Source organism: Emydura macquarii, unplaced genomic scaffold (genome assembly GCF_026122565.2).
Source record: "Emydura macquarii macquarii isolate MOO-44397 ecotype Brisbane River unplaced genomic scaffold, CSIRO-AGI_Emac_v2 contig_2297, whole genome shotgun sequence".
Taxonomy (NCBI): domain Eukaryota; kingdom Metazoa; phylum Chordata; order Testudines; family Chelidae; genus Emydura; species Emydura macquarii.
In genome coordinates this window covers 3,953,094-3,976,787 of record NW_027132434.1, presented here as the reverse complement: position 1 = coordinate 3,976,787, position 23,694 = coordinate 3,953,094, and the positions used below count along the sequence as shown (strand labels likewise).

Below are 23,694 nucleotides of genomic sequence, written 5' to 3'. Positions count from 1 at the left end.
ACCCTTGCTCTGGGGCACCATTCTTCTCTGAGAAGAAAAGCCTCTCCTTCCCTGACCTTGGGATTAGAGCAAAACCAGATTTTGGGCCTTGATTTGGGCATCATGCTAGTCACTTTTTTGAGGTGGGGAAGGAATTTTCTCTCACTGTCAGAATGGCCTGGGCAGTGTGGGGGTCTTTTCACCTTCCTCTTAGGTGCCTTGGGAGCTGGAAGGTAGGCAAGGTTGTAAAATTTGTTTTGTCACAACTTGGCAGGTGTCCAATACAGGTACTTAGTCAATAGGGTGTCTTGTTCCCTGATAAACCAGAACTAAAAGCAGATTAGAAGACAGCATCTCCTAAAGAAGGTGGGGGAACAGGGCTGGGGCTCCCAATATCTTGCATGGTGAGGAGACAACCATCTCTTTTCCACCCCTTTAACTCTGGTACAAAGGGAGGGCAGTGGAGTGGGAGGGGGACTGACGGTAGTCCTCTAGGAGCTGGAATGGAGGAGTAAGGACACTGAAGCAGCTCTCCACCAGGATTATAAAGGATGGATGACCTGCACTGGATGAGTTATTGCCACATAGCTCCCAGATATGTTAATTAATAAAAGTCGTGGCCCAGTTAAATCACATATCTGGTGTCTAGTCTTTCTTTCACTGGTGACTGGGACAATACATTTGTAAACATATCCAATTGACTGAGACTTAAAACAGTTTGTACCAATGTTGTTATTCATGTAGAACAGTTCTGGGTGCCAATCAAATGACAGTCTGACCTAAAATAGAGCCTCATCACAGAAATACTTGTAGGGTAAACAGGCTCTGTTTTTGAGACACACTTATTCTACATTTAATGCAGCACTGACATTTCTTTCCTTCTTATATTTGTCAGTCCCATTGTAGAAAACAAAAAGCTTAGTGAAAATAATAAACAACAAGTCTGCCAAACACTCCTCAGGACACCAGGAGATGAGCCCACCAACATAGAAAGTAAAATTTGAAAGTAAATGTCAGGAACAGAAACTGAAAACAGAAGAAAGTTTTATTTTACATTTATCCAAGGTGGTTGCCACTGGATTTTTACTAATGATAAGCGAACTATGATGGAACAAAAACAGAGGACTCAGACAGCAATTAAAGCTGCAACGCATTTAGGATAAATATATTTTAGAAAGAATAATAGAGCATGTAGATTGGGGTAGCTTAAACTTCTAGTTTAAACTAGTGCTCTTACACTGAAAGTATCTAATGGGCATCAATGCCTTCAGTCTGCAGAATGTAGCATTGTAAAGGTTTAAATAATATATTGAAAGTAGGAAAATTTTAAAATTAAGAAAGAAACAATAAGCGAGGATTAAAAATCAAGTAACAAAAATAGTGGCAGTTAACAAAAGAAAAATAAGTACTAACAATGGCTAGGTAATACATATTATAAACATGAAGATGAACATCTATACATTTTTTAATGGATCAAACCGCTATCACCCTGACCACACTGCTTATATGACTTCTCCCATCCTTTCATCTGTCTTTGTTTTTATAGATTTTTTAAGCTCTTTGGAACTGGGGGACCTTATCTGCCTATAGATCTGTACATCATCTTGCATATTTTATATTCTACAGTAATATAAATAAATAATACATACCACTTCCATGCAATAATCTCAATTCAAATATTTATATATAAAATTACAGATCTATAGATATACATACCAGTATTAACACATAGTCTAGACACACGCATTATGTACTCCTATTTTAAGGTATGTTATATATGCAAGTTTGCAAGAAATTACTCCTCTATACATTAAAATATTGTCTACAAGACTATTAACCTAAAAATTGTTTAGTAAATATTTTTAAATACACTAAGATCAAAGACCACAGTAATTCAATGTTAATTTCTTATAGATTGATCAATTAAGGTGACTAGCAAATTTCAAATGAATCAACTCCACAAAGTTTTTGCCAACTTTTGGGCTGTGAAACTTTATAGCCTTTTCTTTTGTATTAGTTATAGTTGATAGGAAGTAGATTTTTGTTCAAAGAAATTAACCTTTGCACATGATCTATAAAAAGTTTATTCTATCCTATTTTGTTTAAAGGGGCTATTTAGCAAAGACGAACTACATACTTGAGCTTGTATTAGGTTATGTAGTTCAGACCTAACTCGATACACTAAAAAAAATTTACTAAGGTACACAAAGTATGCATTTCAAGATTAATTATAAAGTTGCACATGATACTCTAGGTAGCCATCTTTTTAAAACTAAATTTAAATGCTTGTGTTCATATTTTAATCCCTAACCATTATTTCCAATCAGAGTTGTTCATAACTCTGGGTCTGTGCTACAAATCCACTTCACAATAGAGCAAGAAGCATGGGTGAAACATCTAAAATGGAATACATCATGTTGCTAAGTGTTAAAAGAGAACAATATGGCCAGATGCACTACATAAACAAGAATCAAAATAAATTACAGGGGCCAATAACCTCATAGTTCTGACAGTGGAAACAATAATCTCACCCCTTCAGAAGTGAAGGGAAAGAACCCACAGGAATCAACTCAGCATCCTATTGATAAATTATTTTTCTCCAGAACTTTTAACCTCTAGTGTTTAATGAGTGAGCCAACCAAGTATGGTTTTGTTTGTGTAATCCATACCTGATGATACTGTTTCTCCCAGCATTACCTTGCAGCGCTTACAAATTACTCTGGTATTTTCCTTTGATTTCTGTAGAACAGAGAAATGTCATTTAAATGCCATTCAGCTCTTCTGAAAAAGAATGTATAGTTTTAACATACGCTCCAGAGTGCAGAGTGAACTTTATACTTCATTCTGCGTTCCTCAGAATGTTTACATATATAGAGATGTGTCTTGACTATTTCATTCACTGCAACCTTTTAAGCTTTCTGAGTTACTTAGAAGTTGAATGTTTGATTTAAATATTACAGTACACTGATGATATTGTACAAATTAAACCCAGTTTTCATATTTAAATTGAATATTATTTAAAACAGTAGTTCTCAAACCACAGCCCAATCAGCACACAGCTATGGTCCATGTGACATCCTCAGGGCCATACAGGTAGTATATATATATATATATATATAGTGTGAATGCAGTCCACATAACACATGGAGAGCTCCATATGCAGCTCACAATGGTAAATAGGTTGAGCACCACTGGTTTAAAAGATATAACTGAGCACAACACTTACCTTAATTCATATTATTTCATTAGCAACAGTTTTGCATCTAGTATCTGCACAATCAATGTTATGCCTGTTCATTTGGGATGCATGTGCAGCAAATACGTTTGACATGGGCATTTGTATAGGTTTAGTAAAGTCTGAAAAAACTTTCAACTTGAAAAATCATATTGAAGCCTGACTAATTTGTACCTAGACAGAAAAGTAATACCTAAAATTATAAATAAAAAGTTAGTGGAAAAAAATCTGTTTTTTCCATTTATTGTGTCCCTAATTAAAGATTATCACCATATTCCATTGCTTCCAACTGTAATAAAGCCACTCTTTCACTAAAGCCAACATAACTCTCAAGTTTAAAACCTTCATGTGTGATACAAACCACCAAAATGTATGACCAAATGTATAACATCTGCATTGTTGCCTATAGTACCATAAATGACAGATTATCATGTTTTTTCATAATAAAGCCTTTTTAAAAGAACGTGTCCTCATTGTGTGATGTAAATATAATTATAATATACCCAAACCAAAGATTATGTATATAGAAACAAAGAATGTAAGTAATACATATAAAATAAGGGGACTGTATCCTAAAATCCCATGGCTTCAAAAAAGGACTTGGTTATTTATCATTGCCACTAACATGAGCTCCCAGGGTAATGCTGTAGCTAAAATGGTAAACATGGTCCTTGAATGTATAAGCAGAGGAATATTCAGTAGGAGTAGGGAAGTGGTATTACCTCTTATGTAGAGCATTAGTGAGAAGGTTATTGGAATACTGTGTTGAGTTCTGGAGTCCATATTTCCAAAAAAGGATGATGAAAAATTGGAAAGGGTTCATACAAAACCTACAAGTATGATTTGTGATCTGGAAAACATACCTGATAATGAGACTTATGAAGCTCAATCTATTTTAATTAAGAAGATACTTGATCACTGTCTACAAGTATCTACATGAGGAAGATATTTAACTAGCAGAAAAAGACATAACGAAATCCAAAGGTTGAAAGTTGAAGCTAGACAAAGTCAAACTAGGAATAAAATACAAATTTTTAATAGTGAGGATAATTAACCATTGGAACAACTCACAGAGACGGTTGATTTCCTGTCACATGAATTCTTTAAATCAAGAATCAATATTTGAAAAATATGCCATAGTTCAAACTGATGCCAGAATTACTGGGTAAGGTTCTTTGGTTTGTGTCGTGCAGGAGGTCAGACTAGATCATTATAGTGGGTCCATTCAGGTCTTAATAATGTACCAACCTGGGAATATTAGAGATGTGAGTTCTATTCCTAGCTCTGCTAAAAGAAACTTTATGCAATCCATCAATTAACTTATTAGTGAAATGGGATTACCTTGAGTCCAAAGGTAGGACTGCACAGAAATATAAACAGTGTGTGGTATAGATGAGGTTTGAATCCATGATCTCTTGGCTCCCAGCTCTGTGTACCTTCCCATGGGCTAAACAATCTTGTGATGGAGATCTTTCTCTGTTCCCAAAGTGGGAACCTGATTCAGCTCAAATGTGGTAAAGTTGAGAATTCTGTTTGCCAGGTAAAAGTGAGGTTGCCCCTAGTAAGAATGGCTGCCTACTGGCTCTTGTTTCTAATGAGACTGAATCACAGCTGCCCTCAGGGAAGACAGCTACTTCCTATTATTAGGAAACTGAGGAGACAATCTATATTGCAAACATCAACTGAGCCAGGAAACATCAACTGAGATTCTAGTGGGAACTCCAGGGTTGGGAATTTTCCAACTACTGTTGATTAAAAAAAAAAAAAAAAAAAAAAAACAACAAAAAAACAACCCCAGCCTTAACAGGATACCTAACACCAGAAATGAGGATCCCATTGTACTGGAGTTAGACTGGATAAAGTCAGCTCCACTATCTACAGTTAGTTCACTTTCCCAACTGCTGCCCCTTACTCCCTGCAAAAAGCTGTGGAGCAGAACTTTCTTTTTCTTTCGAACAGGGAGTAAAGAAACTGGGTTTCTTTATACAATATTTGAAGGCAGGGGTTGGGGAGCTACAAATACAGTATTCCTCAGATGACTACTATTTGAGTGCTTTTTCTGCTTAAAATTTACATGCTGTGGCTGAGAATTGTGAAGTCTGATACCTAAAAACTCTGAGAACTCAGTGGTATCACTGCTGGAACAAAAAGGATGATACTTTTAGTCAGACTAATTAAATCAATATATCTATGTGACAACTTGCAGCCGCTGGCAATCTGCAGATGGAGGTGGATCCTCTAGGTTTTTTTTTGTATTTCTATTTCTACAGATCCTTGATATTGTCTCAGGGAAAATATTTTCCCCAAGAGATACTATTAGGATGCTGCATGACCATGTGATGTTTAAAATCCATGTTACATTGTTAGACTAAAATGTGAGCAATATATTTTCCATGGCAGAACACTGTCTTGGTCCCACAAGAGACTAAAGAGGATTGTTTAAGTATCTCTGCCACTACTGTTTTGGCCACAGACAAACACTCTCCAATGACTGCTATGCAATTAAAGAGGAATTTTCATACTTATGCAGGCTGCATGAATACACTATAAAATGAGAACATTTGTGCCAACAGCAATCTGTGTTGCCTGTAACTTTCAATAACTCTCCATATTACAGAAGAATTTCATATTTCAATATGAATTTTTCCCTGATTAGTCCAAGTTTCTGCTTGATCTTAAAGTTGTGCTCATTTCCTTGGAAATGACCGATGCTAGAAATCAGTGAATGTAGATATTACAATTTCAGTGCAAGCATGATACAAGGGTTTTCAAACAATCAAGTAAAAAATCTTGGTATCAAAGCAATTTTTAGGAAGTAAATATGGAGATTCATCATATTCAAAAAAATCTTTGGGTGCCTCACCACTGGAGACTTATCTGATTTCTAATGGAGCTGGTAGGACTACACTAATCTAAATAGCAGTGGTGCAGTGCATTTAAATGAGCCTTCTTGTTTCAGGTGCACCTGCAAGTGTTTCAACTGCACCTCCCACTTCTCTCAATCCCTCGCACTCCCTGTGGAAGCAGTTGCTTGTGGGAGATTTGATAGCCCAAGGAATCATGGTAGAAGAGTGTTGAACTGCCCTAACTCCATGGGAATCACAACTATTTCTGCAATATATTCTAAATACAGAGGCCATGCTGAATAGTCCGAGCTTACTCTTTGTTCAGAGAGAGAACTTCCTGCTAAAAGTCCTGAAAATGAACCACCTAGCATCTCAAGAAACCCAGAAGAGGGCATGAAAGGTGTTCAATCTAGCATGGGAAGAGGCAGAGCCAGAGACCAGCAGTGCATGGAATCCATACAGTGACTCACAGAGAGAGTCTCAAGCTTGCTGAGTCAGAGCCTAACAAACTCTGTAAGTTACCTGAAGACAGCATTTGCCAGGCCGAGTGCAGCTTTTGAGTCAGAACCATGACAACAGAATGGAGTGACAAAAATATTCTCATGACATGGATCCATCTTCCCATCATTTAAACATCCTCCCTTGTATTTTGGAAACATAAATAAATATGATACCTGGACCTAAACCACATCCTAATTTTGACAAGTGTTTGTATAGCCAAACTGTTTTGTTCGTATTTACTTTTTAGTGTCCAGCATATTTAAAGCAAATGTATTACTCCTCGATTCCACCCATTCTTAGCTTCTGGGTTTTATTTTGCTTATTATTTGCTTATTATTGCTATTGTTGGCATCTTCCTATCACATCACAGTTACAGGTTTTAATAATTACCCATTTGATTATACAAAACCTGTAGCAACAGACCACTGTTTCCATTTCACTCAAATCAAGAATGATCCAAAGATTTTGCTTCTTCACTTTCAGATGATATGAAATCCCATTTTAGTTTACTCAGTCTTCTTGCTAGGTGCTAGGTTCTCTGAACAGTATTTTTATAATGCTTTCAACTGTGTTTCAAGGGAGAGGTTTCTGACCAAGAGCAATTCTTCTGAAAATGCAAACCATAACCTAGAATTTAGTCTGGCTCCTAGACAAAGGATCTCAACAACTCTATACTACCTGTGAAACAAACCCACATTTTCACAAAGATCTTTCACAGAAATATCCATTCCCAAAAATAAAATAAAATAAATAATCACACTGAGATTTATTCAAACAAAATACTTTACCAAGGCAGAGCCCCTCTCAGAAGCAGAATGTTCAGTCTCTGAATGGACTATTTCAGCTCCAAGCACATGTGACTCACTTCCTGAATTCACCAGAAAGTAAGTGTGTCCAAGAAAACAGTCATTATTTTGAGGGTGAAGAATACTGTTGGCAAAGGGATTGGGGTGACAGCACCACTCCTCAACTAAAGCACTCCAGTTTTCACTTGGTAGAGGAAGAACTCTGAGAAATGTCCTAGTAAAGGAAAGAAAATGAGATATTTCAATCTACTACAAGGATTTCTAAGACACCTATTATCGATGGGTCTGAATACATTGCAAAAAACAACCAAACATAAAATTCCCCCTGAAAGAAAGAGCTGGCTTTCCCTCCCTCAGTAAAAGGCATATTCTTCCAACTGTTGGAGATGATTGGATGAATTCTGAGATGGCAATGGCAAAGTGACTCATAACATGATTATCTGGTAAACACCTGCATAACAGGTGAGTCTTGCATTATGCCCAATAGGTAGAAAGACTCAGACTCCGCCTGATCTCCAGTGATTATATTGCAGAAATTGGCATTAACAACTAGTGAAGCGAATCTTGAGATAAAAATAAAATACATCAAGTCACAGTCATGAAAAATATAATAATGTTCATTTAAAAACATTTTTTTTTTAAAGTTCTCTTCTCTCTCTTTTACATCAGACGTCCACACAACATCAATGCAGGTTTATCTGCAGTACACACTCAGCAAGATCAGTTATGCATACCCAAAGCCCTCCATGCGCACAGGGAGGCAATTAGGCTTTGACGCAAAAATAAACAAACAAACCAAACCAAACCAAAATTAAAAATGCTATAGTTTTTTTTACTTGCACTGGATAATGCAAAGAATGGTTACTTACCTCGTAACTGTTGTTCTTCGAGATGCGTTTCTCATGTCCATTCTGTATGTACGTGTGTGTGCACATGCCACATGCACCGGTGCTGGAAGCTTTTCCCCTAGCAGTATCTGTAAGGCCGGCTCTAGTGCCCTCTGCAACGGTGCACGTATGTGCTTGCATATATGGTGCTGCCGGCCCCCTCCCTCTGACTTCCTTCTTGCCGGAACTCAGACAGAGGGGACGGTGGGTGGGTTGTGAAATGGACATGAGCAACACAGCTTGAAGAACAGCGGTTATGAGATAATTAACCGTTCTTTCTTCTTCGAGTGCTTGCTCATGTCTATTCTGAATGTAGGTAACTCACCAGCTTTACCTCTGGAGGCGGGTGGAGTTCATGGCCGTGAAGATTGCAGAACCACTCTGCCGAATCCTGCATCGTCCCAAGCTTGCTGCGTAATGGCACAGTGGGATGTGAAGGTATGCACGGACCACACAGCGGCCCGACAAATATCCTGAATAGATACATCCGCCAGCTAGGTCGCCAAAGACACCTGAGCTCTAGTGGAATGAGCTGACAGGAATGCTGGAGGCGCGGCCCCGACATGTTCATAACAGGCGCAAATGCAGGCTGTGATCCAGGACAACACTCGCTGCAAGGAAACCGGTTTGCCCTTCATCCTGTCTGCAATTGCCACAAAGAGCTGCGTGGAATGGCAGAATGATCTGGTCCTATCGATGTAGAAGACCAGAACCCTCCTTACATCGAGAAAGTGCAGACGCCTCTCTTCACCGAAACTATGAGGTTTAGGGAAGAATACCAGCATAAAGATGTCCTGGTTAACATGAAAGTAGGAGACGACCTTAAGGAGGAATGTCAGATGAGGGCAGAGCCGAACTTTATCCTTGAAAAACATCATATAAGGTGGCTCTGAGGTTAGGGCCTTAATCTCTGAAACCCTGCGTGCAGAAGTGATCGCTACCAAGAACGCCACCTTCGAGGACAGACGCATGAGCGAGCAGGAGGCCAACGGTTCTAAGGGCGGAGCAGTGAACTGATAGAGGACAAGGAACAGGTCCCACTGGGGAACTGGCGCCCTAATCTGAGGGAAGAGTCTTTTCAGCTCCCTGAGGAATCTAGAAGTCATTGTATGAGAGAAGACCAATCTGTCCTGAATCGGTGGGTGGAATGCCGATATTGTCGCTAGATGGACTTTCACCGACGAAAAGGCTAAGCCCCCTTGTTTCAAATGAAGCAGGTAGTCCAGAATCGTCTGTATAGAAGACTTCGTTGGCGACACCTTGTGATCAGCCACCCACCAGGCGAAGCGCTTCCACTTTGCTAGGTAAGATGCTCTAGTGGAAGGCTTTCCGCTTTCCAACAGCACTCTCTCGACCTGGGCCAAACAACGTTGCTCTTCCCCGCTCAGGCACGCAGCAGCCAAGCCGTCAGATGTAAGAAGGCTAGGTCCGGATAAAGCAGCCAGCCTTTGTCTTCAAAGATGAGATCTGGGCACAGCAGTAGAGACCATGGCCAAGCTACAGAGAATCTCGCAGTATCCCAAATCAGTGCTGGCAAGGCCACTCCAGGGTTACCAGAATGACTCAAGCTTTGTCTCTCTTGACTTTCACCAGGACTCCGTGCACCAACGGTATTGGGGGAAATGCATACATGAGACTCCCAACAACAAGAGTAGAAACACATCCGACAGGGAGCTGTCCTCCAACCCCAACAGACAGCAGAAGCAGGCACATTTCCTGTTCCCCCTGGTGGCAAACAGGTCCACCCGGGGAACTCCCCACCTTTGGAAGATGCAGTCGGCTACCTCCTGGTGGACCACTTGTGGTGAGAGCAAAAGGACTTGCTCAAACAACCTGCTAGGGTATTCTTCAGTCCTGGCAGAGGGACTGCTTACAGGATAATGTTGTGCTCCACACAAAAGTCCCAGAGACATATGGCTTCTGGCACAGGGCTGGGGACCTGGCTCTTCCTTGCCTGTAGATATAATACATTGCCACTGTGTTGTCTGTGAGTACTCTCACTACCCTGCTGGACAGATGAAGCCAAACCACCTCACAGGACAGCCTGATGGCTCTGAGCTCCTTAACATTTACATGCACGCTCAGCTCCTCCCTGGACCAGCGACCTTGTGTCCTGAGGGTCCCTAGGTGGGCCCTCACCCCAGGTCTGAGGCATCTGAGACCAGGGACCGTGTTGGCCTCGGGGCCAAGGAGGGAATTCTTGCCAGTACCTGACCAAGGTTTGTCAACCTCTCTAGAGAGGTAAGGATCTGGGAAGGGATTATGACCACCCTGTTCAGGGGATATCTTGAAGGGGAGTATACCATAGCCAGCCACATTTGGAGTGGCTGCAAGCGTAGTCTAACGTGGCAGACCACGTAGGTACAAGCCGCCATATATTCTAGCAGGCTAAGGCATACCCTCACCATGGTAATCAGGTAGCCCCTTAGGCTGGCTATAAGCTTTGTCATTGCCTGGAATCTGGCAGCAGCGCCCTAGCTTGTACAGAGTCTCAGACCACCCCCACGAACTCTATTTTCTGAACCAGAATGAGAAACGACTTCTCTTCGTTTATTAACAGGCCCAGCGACTGGCATGTGTCTCTCACGATCTGCATGTCTAGACGGACCTGTTCCCTCGAGCGGCCTCTGAGAACCCAATCTTGCAGGTAGGGGAAGACCTGCACCCCCTTGCGCCTGAGGTGTGCTGCCACCACTGCCATACATTTGGTAAAAATGAGGAAAGCAGTGGAAAGGCCAAATGGTAAAACTGCAAATTGGAAATGCTGCACTACTACTGTAAACCGCAGGAACTTCCTGTGCCCCGGAAGATAGCGATATGGAACTAAGCGTCCTTTAAATCGAGGGCGGCAACCAGTCGCCTGGATCCAGCAAGGGAATGATGGCCGCTAAGGAGACCATGTGAAACTTTAACCTTTGTTCAGGGACCGCAGATCTAATATGGGCCTGTGGCCCTCTTTCGCTTTGGGTATCAGGAAGTACCTGGAGTAGAACCCTTTTCCCCTCAGGTTGTGAGGAACCTCCTCCACAGCCCCTAACTGTATGAGCGCTTGAACCTCTTGGATGAGGAGTTGCTTGTGAGACAGGTCCTTGAAGAGGGATAGGGAAGGGGGGTGGAAGGGCAGGATCAAAGTGAACTGAAGGATGTAGCCAGTAGCTACTGTGTTCAAAACCCAGCAGTTCAACGTAATCACCCTCCAGGCCGGGAGGAAGGGGGCAAGACAGGAGGCAAATGGGCGGGAGACTGGATCTCAGGCACAAATTGATCAGTCGTCCTCAGGTGCACCTTCAAAAGCCTTTCTTTCCACCTAAGAAATGGCAGCTTGGACCTGGCTTCAAGATTGATGCCAGCGAATTGCCTCGGCGGCGCTCGTAACCTCTGTTTCGTCTCCTCTAGGGCTCTCCCCTGGACTGACCTCTGAAGAACCGCTGCTGTGAAGGCCTGAAGTGCCCTTTTGATGAGGACGGGGTATAAAGGCCCAAAGATCGCAATGTGGTCCTAGAGTTCTTTAGATCATGCAGCCTGAAGTCAGTTTGGTCTGCGAACAGAGGGCGCTTGAGCTGGCCCCACGGGTATCGCTAGGGGAAAAACTTCTGGCATCGGTGCATGTGGCGCACACACATGCCTATATTCAGAATGGACATGAGCAAGCACTCGAAGAAGAACCTGAAGTTAGACTCAAATTTAACTTGCAAAAGCCACACATCTTAGAATACCTTGGATCATGAAATAGTCTCAAAGCGAGACTACACACATGCTGTTGTACAGGAACAATTCTATTTGTCTGAAACACCTACACAATATTTTCTTCAATACAGTTTCTGCTTTGAACATCTGACCTATGAAAAGCAAAACTTCAAATTGCTTTTTTTGATAGTAACTATTCTCTTATTTCTCCTCAGTACATGCTTTTATACCTACTTTAATAAAAAGACAAATATTTGAAATACAGTAGTTTCTCCTTAAACCAATAAAATCCAAACATACATACAAAAAATGTTTCATAACATCTTTTTGTTTTTAAATTGTCATATTACTCACAACTTCCTAAGCCTGACCACAATTCCCCAGTCTCTAGTTCCACAGATGTGTTGTTCTTTTTTAAGGGCGCAGAGCTATCACTCATTTACAGTTTGCTTTTGCCTGCATTTTCTAGCAAAATAGTTGTACTTGTAGGAAATTCTGCACTTTTGCCCAAATGCTGGACAATGGCTATATGCAAGTTCACTTCCACACCTCCCATGTCATTCTCTAGGCCAATGGTTCCCAACCTGGGGGGCAGGCCCCCCTTGGGGCGGGCACCAAAGATTCCAGGGGGTCCATGAGGCTTCAGTAATATTGAGGTCATTTAGCATCCCAAGCTCTGAACCGGGCACAGCAGCCTCCAGCTCCATACCGACCGGGTACAGCCCCCCCAAGCTCTGTGCTGGCTGGAGTGGAGGAGCAGCCCCCCCCACCCCTGGGGCCCTGAACCAGTTGCAATTCTACAAGGTCAATTCCTTGGCACCACCCATGGTCTGTATTCACTGCAGTCAGATGTAACAAGAATTTCTGTTTGAGACACTTCCATGGTCCCTCCACATTGCTCCAACCTTAATACTGGTGGTGGGTTACTGGTCAGCCATCCTTACAAGCTTTGCAGTGTAGTTCTGACAAGGACTGGCAAGCCAGTCAATTGATTGCCTATTATCGGACCACAGTCAAATACTGTCAAATGTTCTAGCCACGTATGCTTTGATGCAGTCAGTAGCCTACCTTTTTGATTGCATCATACAGCCATTGTTTCATTTTTTAGAACTTCATTCCATTGTCTGGCATTTTTCTGAGTTAAAATAACTTTGTTAAAAAATATATATATATATATTTTTTTTTATATAATTAGGCATAAGTATCTTTCTAAGGCTAAGCTTACTGGAGACATCTAAGTCTTACTCTGTTTTGTTACTGTTCTAATAAATTAGCGCTTTAAAATATTTGACCATTTTCGACATTATTTGACAATATGCAACCAATATTTGTCCGGTCAACTGACCAATTATTTTTGTACTTGTCAAATGACCAATCCAATCTTCCTTATTGCTCTCAAATCTGTCACTCCTGTTACTATGTGGCATTTTTTGCATTACAGCAAGGAGAGCTTGTATTTAACAATTATATCCATTTTATTCAAGCCTTACATAACACAAAGCAACAGAGCCTGCTGTAAACTGGGACCTGTCATTGTCTGATCTGTGCCTGCAGTCCAGAACCGCCACCTTGCCATCTTACATAAAGACCTTTGGTCTCCACCCCGGCATTCCACATCCTTACATAACAGCAGCTGGCAGAGTCCTCCTAAATAGACCGCCTCCCCCCATTAGTTTGCCCATCCTATGCCAGAAATGTGGCTTTTCTTTTAATTACAGTTTGAGTCTTGTGAATCTGTGAATGGGAAGCCAGGATCTGGGCCCTTATTTGTCCCTAGAACTGGATAAATGACATCAAACTAATGCAGATTAGAAGATTTTGAATTGTATTGAGCAATGATTTATTCAAGCCCATCTAACAACAACATGGGCAATCTATGGGTCCAGTCCTTCAATGGGACTCCTCACTATTGTAAGGTTCTACCCACCCAGGGTCCTATATTGGAAGAAGACTCAGTTTCAGGTCTTCATCTCTCTTTTAATTTATATTAATACCCCAAAACTGCAGTCCAATATTAATATTATCTTTAGAAAGTATACATTAAAACCCTCTACTCAAAATCTATTTGCATTATAAAGTTTAAAAATAAAATAGGAGGACTTTAAAATATATAGCCTATCCCCCCAAAAAAAACTTCATTGATTTTAGAATAAAATACCTTTCTTTAACACAAACTACGTAGTCCTATATTTGCTCTACATAAAACTTGGGAATTCAGTCATAACAGTAAATGTAATGCAATAATTCTATTAAATTAAGAGACACTCTATTCTGCATTTGATTTTTCAATGCACATATAAAGCACTTGTGTAGCAAAATTAATTTTTTGGCCTAATGGAAAGGGCAATCTCCTTAAAAGATAATGAATGAAAATTAATTTAAATTACATTCTGCTCTGCTCTCTGAAAGCTACTGAATAAACAGAAGCAAAGCCTTGAAAGGCATGCTTTTTGTCTATAACCTCCTCTTCTACAGTATAATCAATAGGAAAGTGTAAAGCACGAAGGATTCTTTCTCCAAGAATCAGGCAGCACAGACAATACTGAAGAGGTTTATTCACGATACCGGGAAGTCTGATTAATCAGCTTCAAATTCATGTTGTTACAGAAGACGTTTATATACAGTTTTTATCACGTAAACAATCTGTTCACTTACAAATACAGACATTGTTCCACCCAGAAAGAACAGGAGTAATGACAGATACAGAACATATGTGCAGAGACACTCTAATTACATCAAAGGATCTCTGACTACACCTGGGGGAATGGGTGGAGAGGGAGAATCCTTACAGATAGGAGGGTACATGACAGCAGGGTGTAAGGAATGTGCTGTTCTCATTATGAGGCTGAATCACTGAGTGGACATCTGGCCTTCCGAGTTATCAGGTATTTACTCTAGCCATTGTCCTTGAGGATCAGGTATGCTCGTTAGCCATTTACATGAGTTTCGACTTACAACTTGTTAGCTGAAAACAAGTTCAAGCCTTACAAAAGAAAGAAGCATCCTGAAATCTCAGCAGCTTTCAAGCCATGGAAAATTTGATAATCTTCCTTCCATTGGTTAGTAGGGAAGGGGCAGAGGGGATGATTCCGTAACTCTGTAGAGCCATGAGACTCATGGAAAGAATCAGGCTCTAACCCAGTGGATTTCTGATCATCTGCAAGGAAGACCTGCCCTTCATACAACTCTGCAGCCTTTCCCCCTCTCCTCCCCAAACATCTATGTTATCTTAAGCTATCTATCATACATCTGCACGCTACCCCTCTCTCTCTAGTGAAGCCAAAGCCAGAGAGAGCTAATGTTGTTTCTAACAGCATTAACTACAAAACTGATTTCAGCTGGAAATGAGGCAGTGTGAGAAGGGAAAACACCAAGTAAAGTGGCAGCTACCTTGCTTTACCCTGTCATCCAGACCGCTGTAGCCCACCAAGCACCAAGGGGCTTTCATAGGCTGCCTGAAAGGAGAAAAGCATGGTGGAGAGCCATTCCTATGCCCCATATCCTTAACCCTTTTACTCTAATTTGATCTCCTGTGCGCTCAGGTGTGGAAAAGAGTGCAGGATCCATAGGCAGTAACATTCATATGCATATAGTAAGTGAATTAAAAATTTGGAACAATGTTTATTTGGGGATGGAAATGTGCTTTCAACTGGAAATATCACAAATGCCACTGACTAGAACTTAACAAGTTCTGATCATTCTTTAAATATATAAAAATAAAACACATATTAGGTGCTAAAGCACTCCATAAGGAAAAACCATGAAATCATCATTTGGTTACATTCAAGTCAAGTCATAAATCAGTAAAGTTGATGGCAATATAACAGAAATTTAAACTGGATTACATTTGAATGGCCAGTTTGCATATTAGGAGGGACACAGATCATAAGAGATTGCAAGTATGTCTGTTAGAATGTGCGCATGTTCCGCTGAAGCTGTAAAATGGCTCATCACAACAGCTAGAAAACCCAGCAACTCTGCATTAAAATTCAAATGCAATCTGCAGACTTTGTAAGAAAGAGAGAGAAGGCAGACACACGAAGTTCAGGTACAGTTTACAAACTTCTGAAGGTTCAGGGCTACTCAAATCTGGGGGGCAGGGAGGCGGGTGTCAATTTGGCTCATTTAGCAGAGGAATCCAATAAAAAGTTCAGCTCCGGATATGGACTTTCCCAAGTTTGGAGGAGTTCAAATATAGTGTGTGGAAACCTTGGGAACAGGAGGAGTGGGAGATGGTATCCTATCAGCTATAGATGTTACTGGTCCTAGGCCCCATCCTCCATGTGCCAAGTTTCCTCAAGTCCTGAAGTATAGGGTGCTCAGCACATCACAGTACTGATTCCACAGAAGCACACTGACCACTACAGAAAATCTCTTTGGAAAAATTGTATTATACCTCTTCATTATGGATCTATAACTTTCAGGGCAAGGACTAATTTTACCCTTTTCCTGGGAGACAAAAGGTAGCTTTCCACCAACATCTACTCTGTTGGTCACACTTTAAATTCACCCTAATCAGCAGGTTGTACTTATAGGGCAGGATTCTTGAAATGCAGAAAAATACAAAAGCATGTAGTCTCGTCCCAAAATTTCAATTTGTGTACATTTACATTTAAAAAGTCATCCTAAACCTATTATTAATTAATGACCATGAATATTTCTTTAAAAAAATCATGGGGGAAAAAAACAAAAACAAAATCTCTATGACTTAAACTTTCCCCTGCAATACAAAATATTGAAGTGTAGGAGAACCAGAAAAGGAAACTGACTAATATATACAACACTAGTCTCTTATCTATGGATGAAAAGCCCTGTACCTCAAAACATTGAAGAGGGTAATACTCATTAGCCTCACTGCACACAGATGGGGAGACTGAGGCCTCCGCCTCAGGTGAAACAGCTTGTCCACGGTATAGTGCAGAGTCAGGAAAAGAGCCTGGATCTCCTAAATTGCAGTCCAGCGCCCTAACCACTGAAACATATTGCCACCCTAGTCGCTATTTTCCAAGTCGAGTGACATGCCAAAAGTAAAGAAATAGCACAAATGGTGAAAGATTTGTTTTAGATAATTTTACTTTTAACAATCTATGCTGTACACGAATAACAGATGAGGAGACTTTTTAAATATATGACTTTTAACCTGTCCTTCTTAGTGCATGAGTAACATGAATAGTAACCACTGTAGTGTTTATTAATATACAACATACAAAACGGCATTGCTTACCGTTCTTTTATTATGATTTCACCACAAGATTGACAGTAAAAGATGCAACTCTTCTGCGCCTTCAGACTTTGAGTGAAAGTTGAAATCAATTCTACAGGTATTAAAGAGGATATAATAAACAACCAGTTCCTGTTTTGAATACACATAAATTTGCATATAAAAACCTGGGTATCCACTCATTAGCTCCTGAAAGTGGAGAGTCTAACTACTACAAGCAAGATAAAATACTGGCATTCCATACATCACATTCCTTGTACGCTTCAACATCCTTCCTGCTTACAGGAAGAGAACAGGCAGGCAGATCTGAGGAAAACAAAACCCATATGCACAGTATCTAACATTTATTGTTATATATACACATGCTTTATTTGAATGGTCATTTTTAACAATGTTGCAAGCTTCATGTTGGAGGGGCTGAAATTTTATCAGGGTCAACAGGATTCTTTTAAAGTTACATTTAGGGAAAATTAAATCTTAATCCCGTTAACTTTAGCTCTACTAATCTCTGGCTCTGCCATGTGGTGATGTGTCCTTTAATAATTTATCAGACTAGATAGTTGAAAAAAAAAAAAAAAAAGAGTAATATTCTAAATTGTCAAACAGATAGAAGCTGCGTATGTAATAGCAACAAAATATGCTCTCTCTCAAAGCAGAAGAATGACAGACTCCAGTATAACAATACCCTCTGCTGGCCAGCAAAGTGAAAACACTCCAACTAAAGCCTGTTCAGACATTTCTTCCCAATTAAACAGAGAACTAAAAATAGTCAATGTACATGACTTTGAATCAGAACAAAGCTACAAGTGTACCACTGTGAACAGATGAACTTGAACTTATCTAATGTGATGCAAAAGTAGACATCATATGCCACATTTTCAAAACTGGGACCATATTGAAAAAATTGAAACCTGCAGTTGTGTCAGTCAGGTGATTACACACACACAAAAATCAGGAATTTTACAATACTAGCTTATATTAGCCTGCACAGTTACTCAGTTTGCTTGTGAAATTTTGAATTTTATGCATACTTTTGTGGATGCAACTTGAGCTTAATTTTTGAAAACTCAACACTATGAATACACTGAGGGTTTTTACGCTAAAGCTTCACATGCAAATTGAATAACTGTGCATAGTAATACAAACTAGTATTTAAAAATACCTGATTTGTGTGTGTGTGTGTGTGTGTGGAGTCAGCCAACCTACACATATAAATGCAATTTTCACTTTTTTATTGGTGCAATTTAAGGTTGAAAATTTGGTACATGATGTTTATTTCTGCATCATAATGGATCACTTCTGTTAATGAGAGACAAATATTACACTAAATATTTTTTCATGTAATTCAATTGTTAAAACACATGCACAATCAAAGATCAACATGTGTAAACCACCTCAGCATTCCATAAAACAAGCCATAGAACTCCAGTTTTTTCCTGTGTAAAAACTCCACTCTTGTAATCTACACATATGCAGTATAGCTATAACTAGTAGTAGTAGTAGTAGTACTTGTTTCTAGTTAAAAAAAAAATTAGAAATGATATGATACAGTGTGATGTCTTCCCATTGTGTGTCCTGTGAAATATATCTAAATGTTTCTATTTCTGGCCATGTGAGATACCAAATATGGTATATGAAATAGAAGGGAAAAGAAAGAGCCCAATTTGTCATTCCTCACCCGTATAATACTTGTAACATATGAAATCAGCATCCAGACAGTTAGAAAACAAAATTTATGGAAGTGCTGTATAGTTAATTTTGCAGATTTTAAATAAGTGGTACTTCACTGCTGGAACACTGAATACTGCAGATCAGTGCAATGACATAAGAGACAGCAATACAAGACAGTGATTCTCAACAAACAAGTATTAGTGACATTCCTTGTCCAACAGCCTGGAATAAATTAGATTTTTCACTTTGGCACATAAAGTAGAAGCAAAAATCAAAAGAAGAAATTCACAAATCAGATGATGAGGGAGGAGTGAACACTGCAGAACAGGCCTAGGGTTTTTTTGCAGTTATGTGTTTTCCCTTTTTATTCCCTATTTTGTTATTCTATTTTTGCATTTTTGTCTATCAAAGTTGGAATGGGAGTACTGGGAGTCAGTTCCTACTTAATTTTGAATTCAGTGCGAATGAGAACCTTTAAAAAAAAACAAACCCATAAGACATAAGTTCTGTATATCAAGAAATCAAGTTAATTTTCTCACAACAGAAAATAAAGCTTTGCCTTTTTTCTCTCATATATTTGAAATAACTTGTAAAAAGTCTCACATTATCCCTAAACAAAATTATATTATCTAAACAATGGCCTAGATCTTCTTCCTTTCAAGGAATTTGGTATGCATTGTCTAAATCAAGGGAAAACAAAATAAACTGGTCACCCTTACTTGCATTTGAACCTGCTTGAACTTGCAGCCTCACATGTAAACCATCTCCAGCTATGTATTGTAGTCCTCGACAGGAAGAAGGAATAATCCTGACCTCTGCAGGAAGGCTGATCATCTTGCAGGCTTGACAATTTTTTATCTCTAATGATGCTGGAGCCACTGAAATATCCACTGGCAAGTTTCCTGCTTTTGGCTCACTAGAGATTTAACACACACACATATATTCCAGTTAGAAAGAAAGCTTTACAATGAGGGTTTAGTCACATATGTTGTCTTGTTTAAACAAACTAAAATTCTCTGAAAGTTGAAATGCTTCTGACTTTTTTGTGGCTCTGGATGATTTTGTTGAGTCCAATATTGAGAAACGTATAGGGATTAAAAACAAAAATTAATGAACGCTTTTCAACAATCCACAGATATTTATCTCCAAATGAGTATACACCAAATTTACTTATTGAGAAATAAGAGAGCAGTTTAACTGTTTTTCTTTAACCTAAAACCATAAAACAAAATGTGAAGGAAAAGAGAGTTTCAATTTTTTGTCTACAATCCCAGTTGCAAATCAGAGACAAAATTACACAAAAAGGAAAGACAACTAAGATGTTTATATGTTAAAAAGATAATGTGGGAGGGGCCACAATTATAAATAAAATGTCCAGTCTTGTCTTTAAATCTCTGGCAAAATTCCCATCAAATTGTATGCGGATAGGACTGGGTCCAAAGGATCTGAACCTGAATTCCTTGCACTTATAAAATTCCCACTGAACCCTCAGAGTAGATTAAAACTGGAAGAGGTAATGGAGCAGCAGTTCTTAATGTTAACAGCTGCATGTGCCCAGACCATACCACAGATGGCAGAAAAACAGACTTTTGTTAATGAGAAGAAACCAACACATTTAAATGTGGAAACAGGTATTTTTCAGAAATTAATTGCAGAAATCATAGAAGAAAAAGTAACTTTCAATACTTTCTCTATAGGTTTGATATGCCTCTGAAATTCACTGGGCCAACTTTTTCCAAGATTCATAGCAAATGGTGTGGTATTCATTCATTTGCATCCACATTTTACACTTTTTATTACATATGCCACACATTTTGCTGATTTCTGCCGTCAAGATGCTGAACTTCACAAATCAAGTGCAATGCCCAAAGAGTGGAAAATACTATTGTTGAAAGTTAGTTATGTACTGGTTGAGGGAGGGAAAGTTTATTTGCCCAATGAAGTTTGTAATTGGAATAGATGAAACAGAAGCAGATAAACACCTCCGTAAAGACAGCTAAATGTTTCGCAGTTGACATGCAATGATTTTTAAGATTAGAAATGACATGCATTAGGAACGATTGCTACTTTGGGAGATTTGCTACGGCAGCACCGCATATTGTGAATTCACAGTGGGAATGATGAAGGTCTGCGCTTAGGCGACCACCAGTGAAGCAACAGGAGTGCTGGGTGGAGCAGGAGTAAAATGCCAACAGGACAGTAAAAGTTGGGGGGGGATGGAAGGGGCATTCTTGTCACCCACCCACGCCCACATAGTTGCACTGGCACGACCCCGGATCTTCAGCCTCTACGAAAGCCAGGTTTGCAGAGGCGCTATGCGATCCCCGCCGTGCTCCCAAAAGCCCCGGGAGCAGGCGCTGCCGAGCAGCAGACACAGCTAGGGAGCAAGCTGAGAGGCTCGCCGCACGCAGGGAGAGGAAGAGGGATTAAGCGGGCAGCGCGCCGCTCCTCTGCAGTACCGGATAACCAGCAGCCCGCTCTGCATCCTCCGCCTGATCTCCAGGAAAGCTGACTCCTCCATGGGGACGCCGACTGAAGCGCTCTCCACCCGGGCCCCTTATGTTACCGGGCCACGCCCCGCGCTGGAGATGGGGATTCCCCCCGAGGCTACTCCATGGTCAAGTTGCCCGCCCGGTCAGGCTGGCGGTGGTGAACCTAGCCACGTGGGGACTACCTGAACCCAGCCCAGGAAGCTTTGTGACCGAGGAAGGAACAAGAGCAGAGCGGTGCTTGTGCGGCTCCCTGCCGCCCCATACGGCGCCCTGTGTACCTGCAGCGCCCGCCACGCACCCACTGCACAAAGCGGACTTCACTTCTAGTGTCCAGTCATTATCCGATCCCAGTAACAGAGAGAGCTCCGAGCTTGCTCCCAGTAGCCAGCCTTGGGGTGCCACCACCAGTTACTCCGTTCTGCTGGTTATCCAACTGCTGCAAGACCAGACTATGTGCACAGCTCAGCTGAGAAGTGCTTCTTCACCTGAGTATCCCTAAGGACCCTGCTCAGGAAGGAAGGGTTTGCAGGAATTAAATTCGTGTTTGTAACCTCCTTGTAATATTACAGCCTTTAATGTTTTGTAATAACAATTAAATCCCAATTTGTTTTTAAGGACATTGGAAAGAGAAGGAAGGGAAGTTTCTTCTCTGCCTGAAAAGTGTAGCTAACTAATTATTTTATGCAAATATTGCATGTGTATGGTGTTTTTCTTAAAGCACTGTCTCCTAGCTTTTATTTAAAAACAAAACAGTAAACTGTCTGGCTCTCATGAGTGCAGAGAATAACTTGAAATCATGGACCTTAGAAGTTCAAAAACCTGCAGGCAAATTTGGGGGTTCTTCTAATTATTTATGTTAAATAATGATGATTTTAAAGCCAATGTCATGATTTTGGAGGGCCTGACTCATGATTTTTAAAAGCTTGGGACTGAAAATACTGAGGAGGTGGCTGCTTTTTGGCGGGAGGTGTAAAAGCATAATCTTATGTAGTATTTGTAGGGCAGAATGTGGCAGGTGGTGGTCAGCCAGTGTGAATCAATTAAAATTATTTAGTGTTTTTATAATATACAAAATCAAATATTACAAAATGCAGGCTATGTTTAAAACCCCCTTATACCGTATTATAATTAACTAGTTTTAAAAAGAATGATAACAACCTAAGTTTGTAAAGCACTTGAGAGTGAAAGACTATGTAAACTGAGGGGCATAACTTTGCAAACTGTTCCATGCAAGCAGATCCTTACACCCATATAGAATCCCAGTAAAGTCAATAGGGCTCCTCTCTGGAGTAGTTTGCAGGATTGGAGCCTTAAGCCCTGATTTTAAAAGTGTTTCCACATGTGCAAAAAGTTGTGCGTGACTGTGTTTGCAGAACTGGGGCCTATACAGTTAGAAAAAAAAAATCTCAGTGCAGCCACCCTTGGGATGAAATGTTTAATAGCACATAGAAAGTGCAGAATAGTTTAATCATTCGTTAGCCAATTTAAACTGTAAGAGGATCTGAATATAACCAGTTAGTTTCCTAAAATGGAATTTAAACCCCAGTCTTGCAACTGATTCTGAGAACAGAGCCTCACATCCCTGTGGAGCTGGATTGATTTAAATTTCTCACATGGAGCCACTTGCAGGCCAGGACCCAAGGGTTAAGAATTAGATCTTCCACTGATATTTGTATGACTACATTAAATGAGTGTCAATTTCTGCTTTAAATTAAAAATTCAACACAATCTTTAACAGTGGAAATTGTGTACCTGTCAGATTTTCAAAAGGAGACTCTTGTTGATCCATGGAATCATAAGTGTTTTGTGTGGGATGAGCAGTACCTCTTCTATATTAGTTCAAGTCTGGAAGAAAGTTCAGAATTTTTAAAATTTTGAATAGAAATAGCCATTAAATCATAGAATGAGAATGTTGTATAAAGCAAACTTACTGTCAGAAAAAAGTATTATTCCCATTTTTTCCACTTTTCTATATTTAGCAGACAGCTTGGGGCCAAGTCCTGTTCCCTTTGAAGTCAATGGGCATAGCATTGTGCCCTAGGTTTTTACTACTTCTGGTTTGTTTTGTCCTTTTTCCCCCCCCCCCAGAAGATACTTTTAATTCTTTTTAAATATTTGATTTTCTTTAAAATACTCTTTAAAAATCCCTTTTCCTTTTGTGATCTTTTACTTTCTTCTCCCATATTCATCTTCAGGGTTCCTCTCTCTTTCTCTCCAGCTCTGAGGCCCCGCAAACACATGAACATGAATATCTTTACACATGTATTGTAGTTCCATTGAGTTGAACTGAATTACTCACATGTGTAAAGTTATTCACATACATAAGTACTTGCGGGATGAGAGCAATAGTCCTCTCCTTGCTCCATTTT

General features: G+C 40.1%; 1 protein-coding gene across 5 annotated transcripts in view; it reads right to left on the bottom strand.

The window, feature by feature from the left end:
* Positions 1-21,547, bottom strand: part of UBE3D (ubiquitin protein ligase E3D) — a 107,668-nt gene extending 86,121 nt beyond the window's left edge. For 4 of the 5 annotated variants that reach the window (XM_067560760.1, XM_067560762.1, XM_067560759.1 and 1 more), the window contains exons 1-5: positions 21,293-21,547; positions 19,553-19,749; positions 17,166-17,256; positions 7,350-7,581; positions 2,649-2,718 (exon numbers count right to left, since the gene is read on the bottom strand). In XM_067560760.1, coding sequence (XP_067416861.1) covers positions 2,649-2,718; positions 7,350-7,581; positions 17,166-17,256; positions 19,553-19,749; positions 21,293-21,354 — 652 coding nt within the window. In that variant the 5' untranslated portion in view covers positions 21,355-21,547. The remainder of the gene's footprint in view (positions 1-2,648; positions 2,719-7,349; positions 7,582-17,165; positions 17,257-19,552; positions 19,750-21,292) is intronic. The other variant, XM_067560761.1, reaches the window with a different exon arrangement.
* Positions 21,548-23,694: the final 2,147 nt, after the last annotated feature.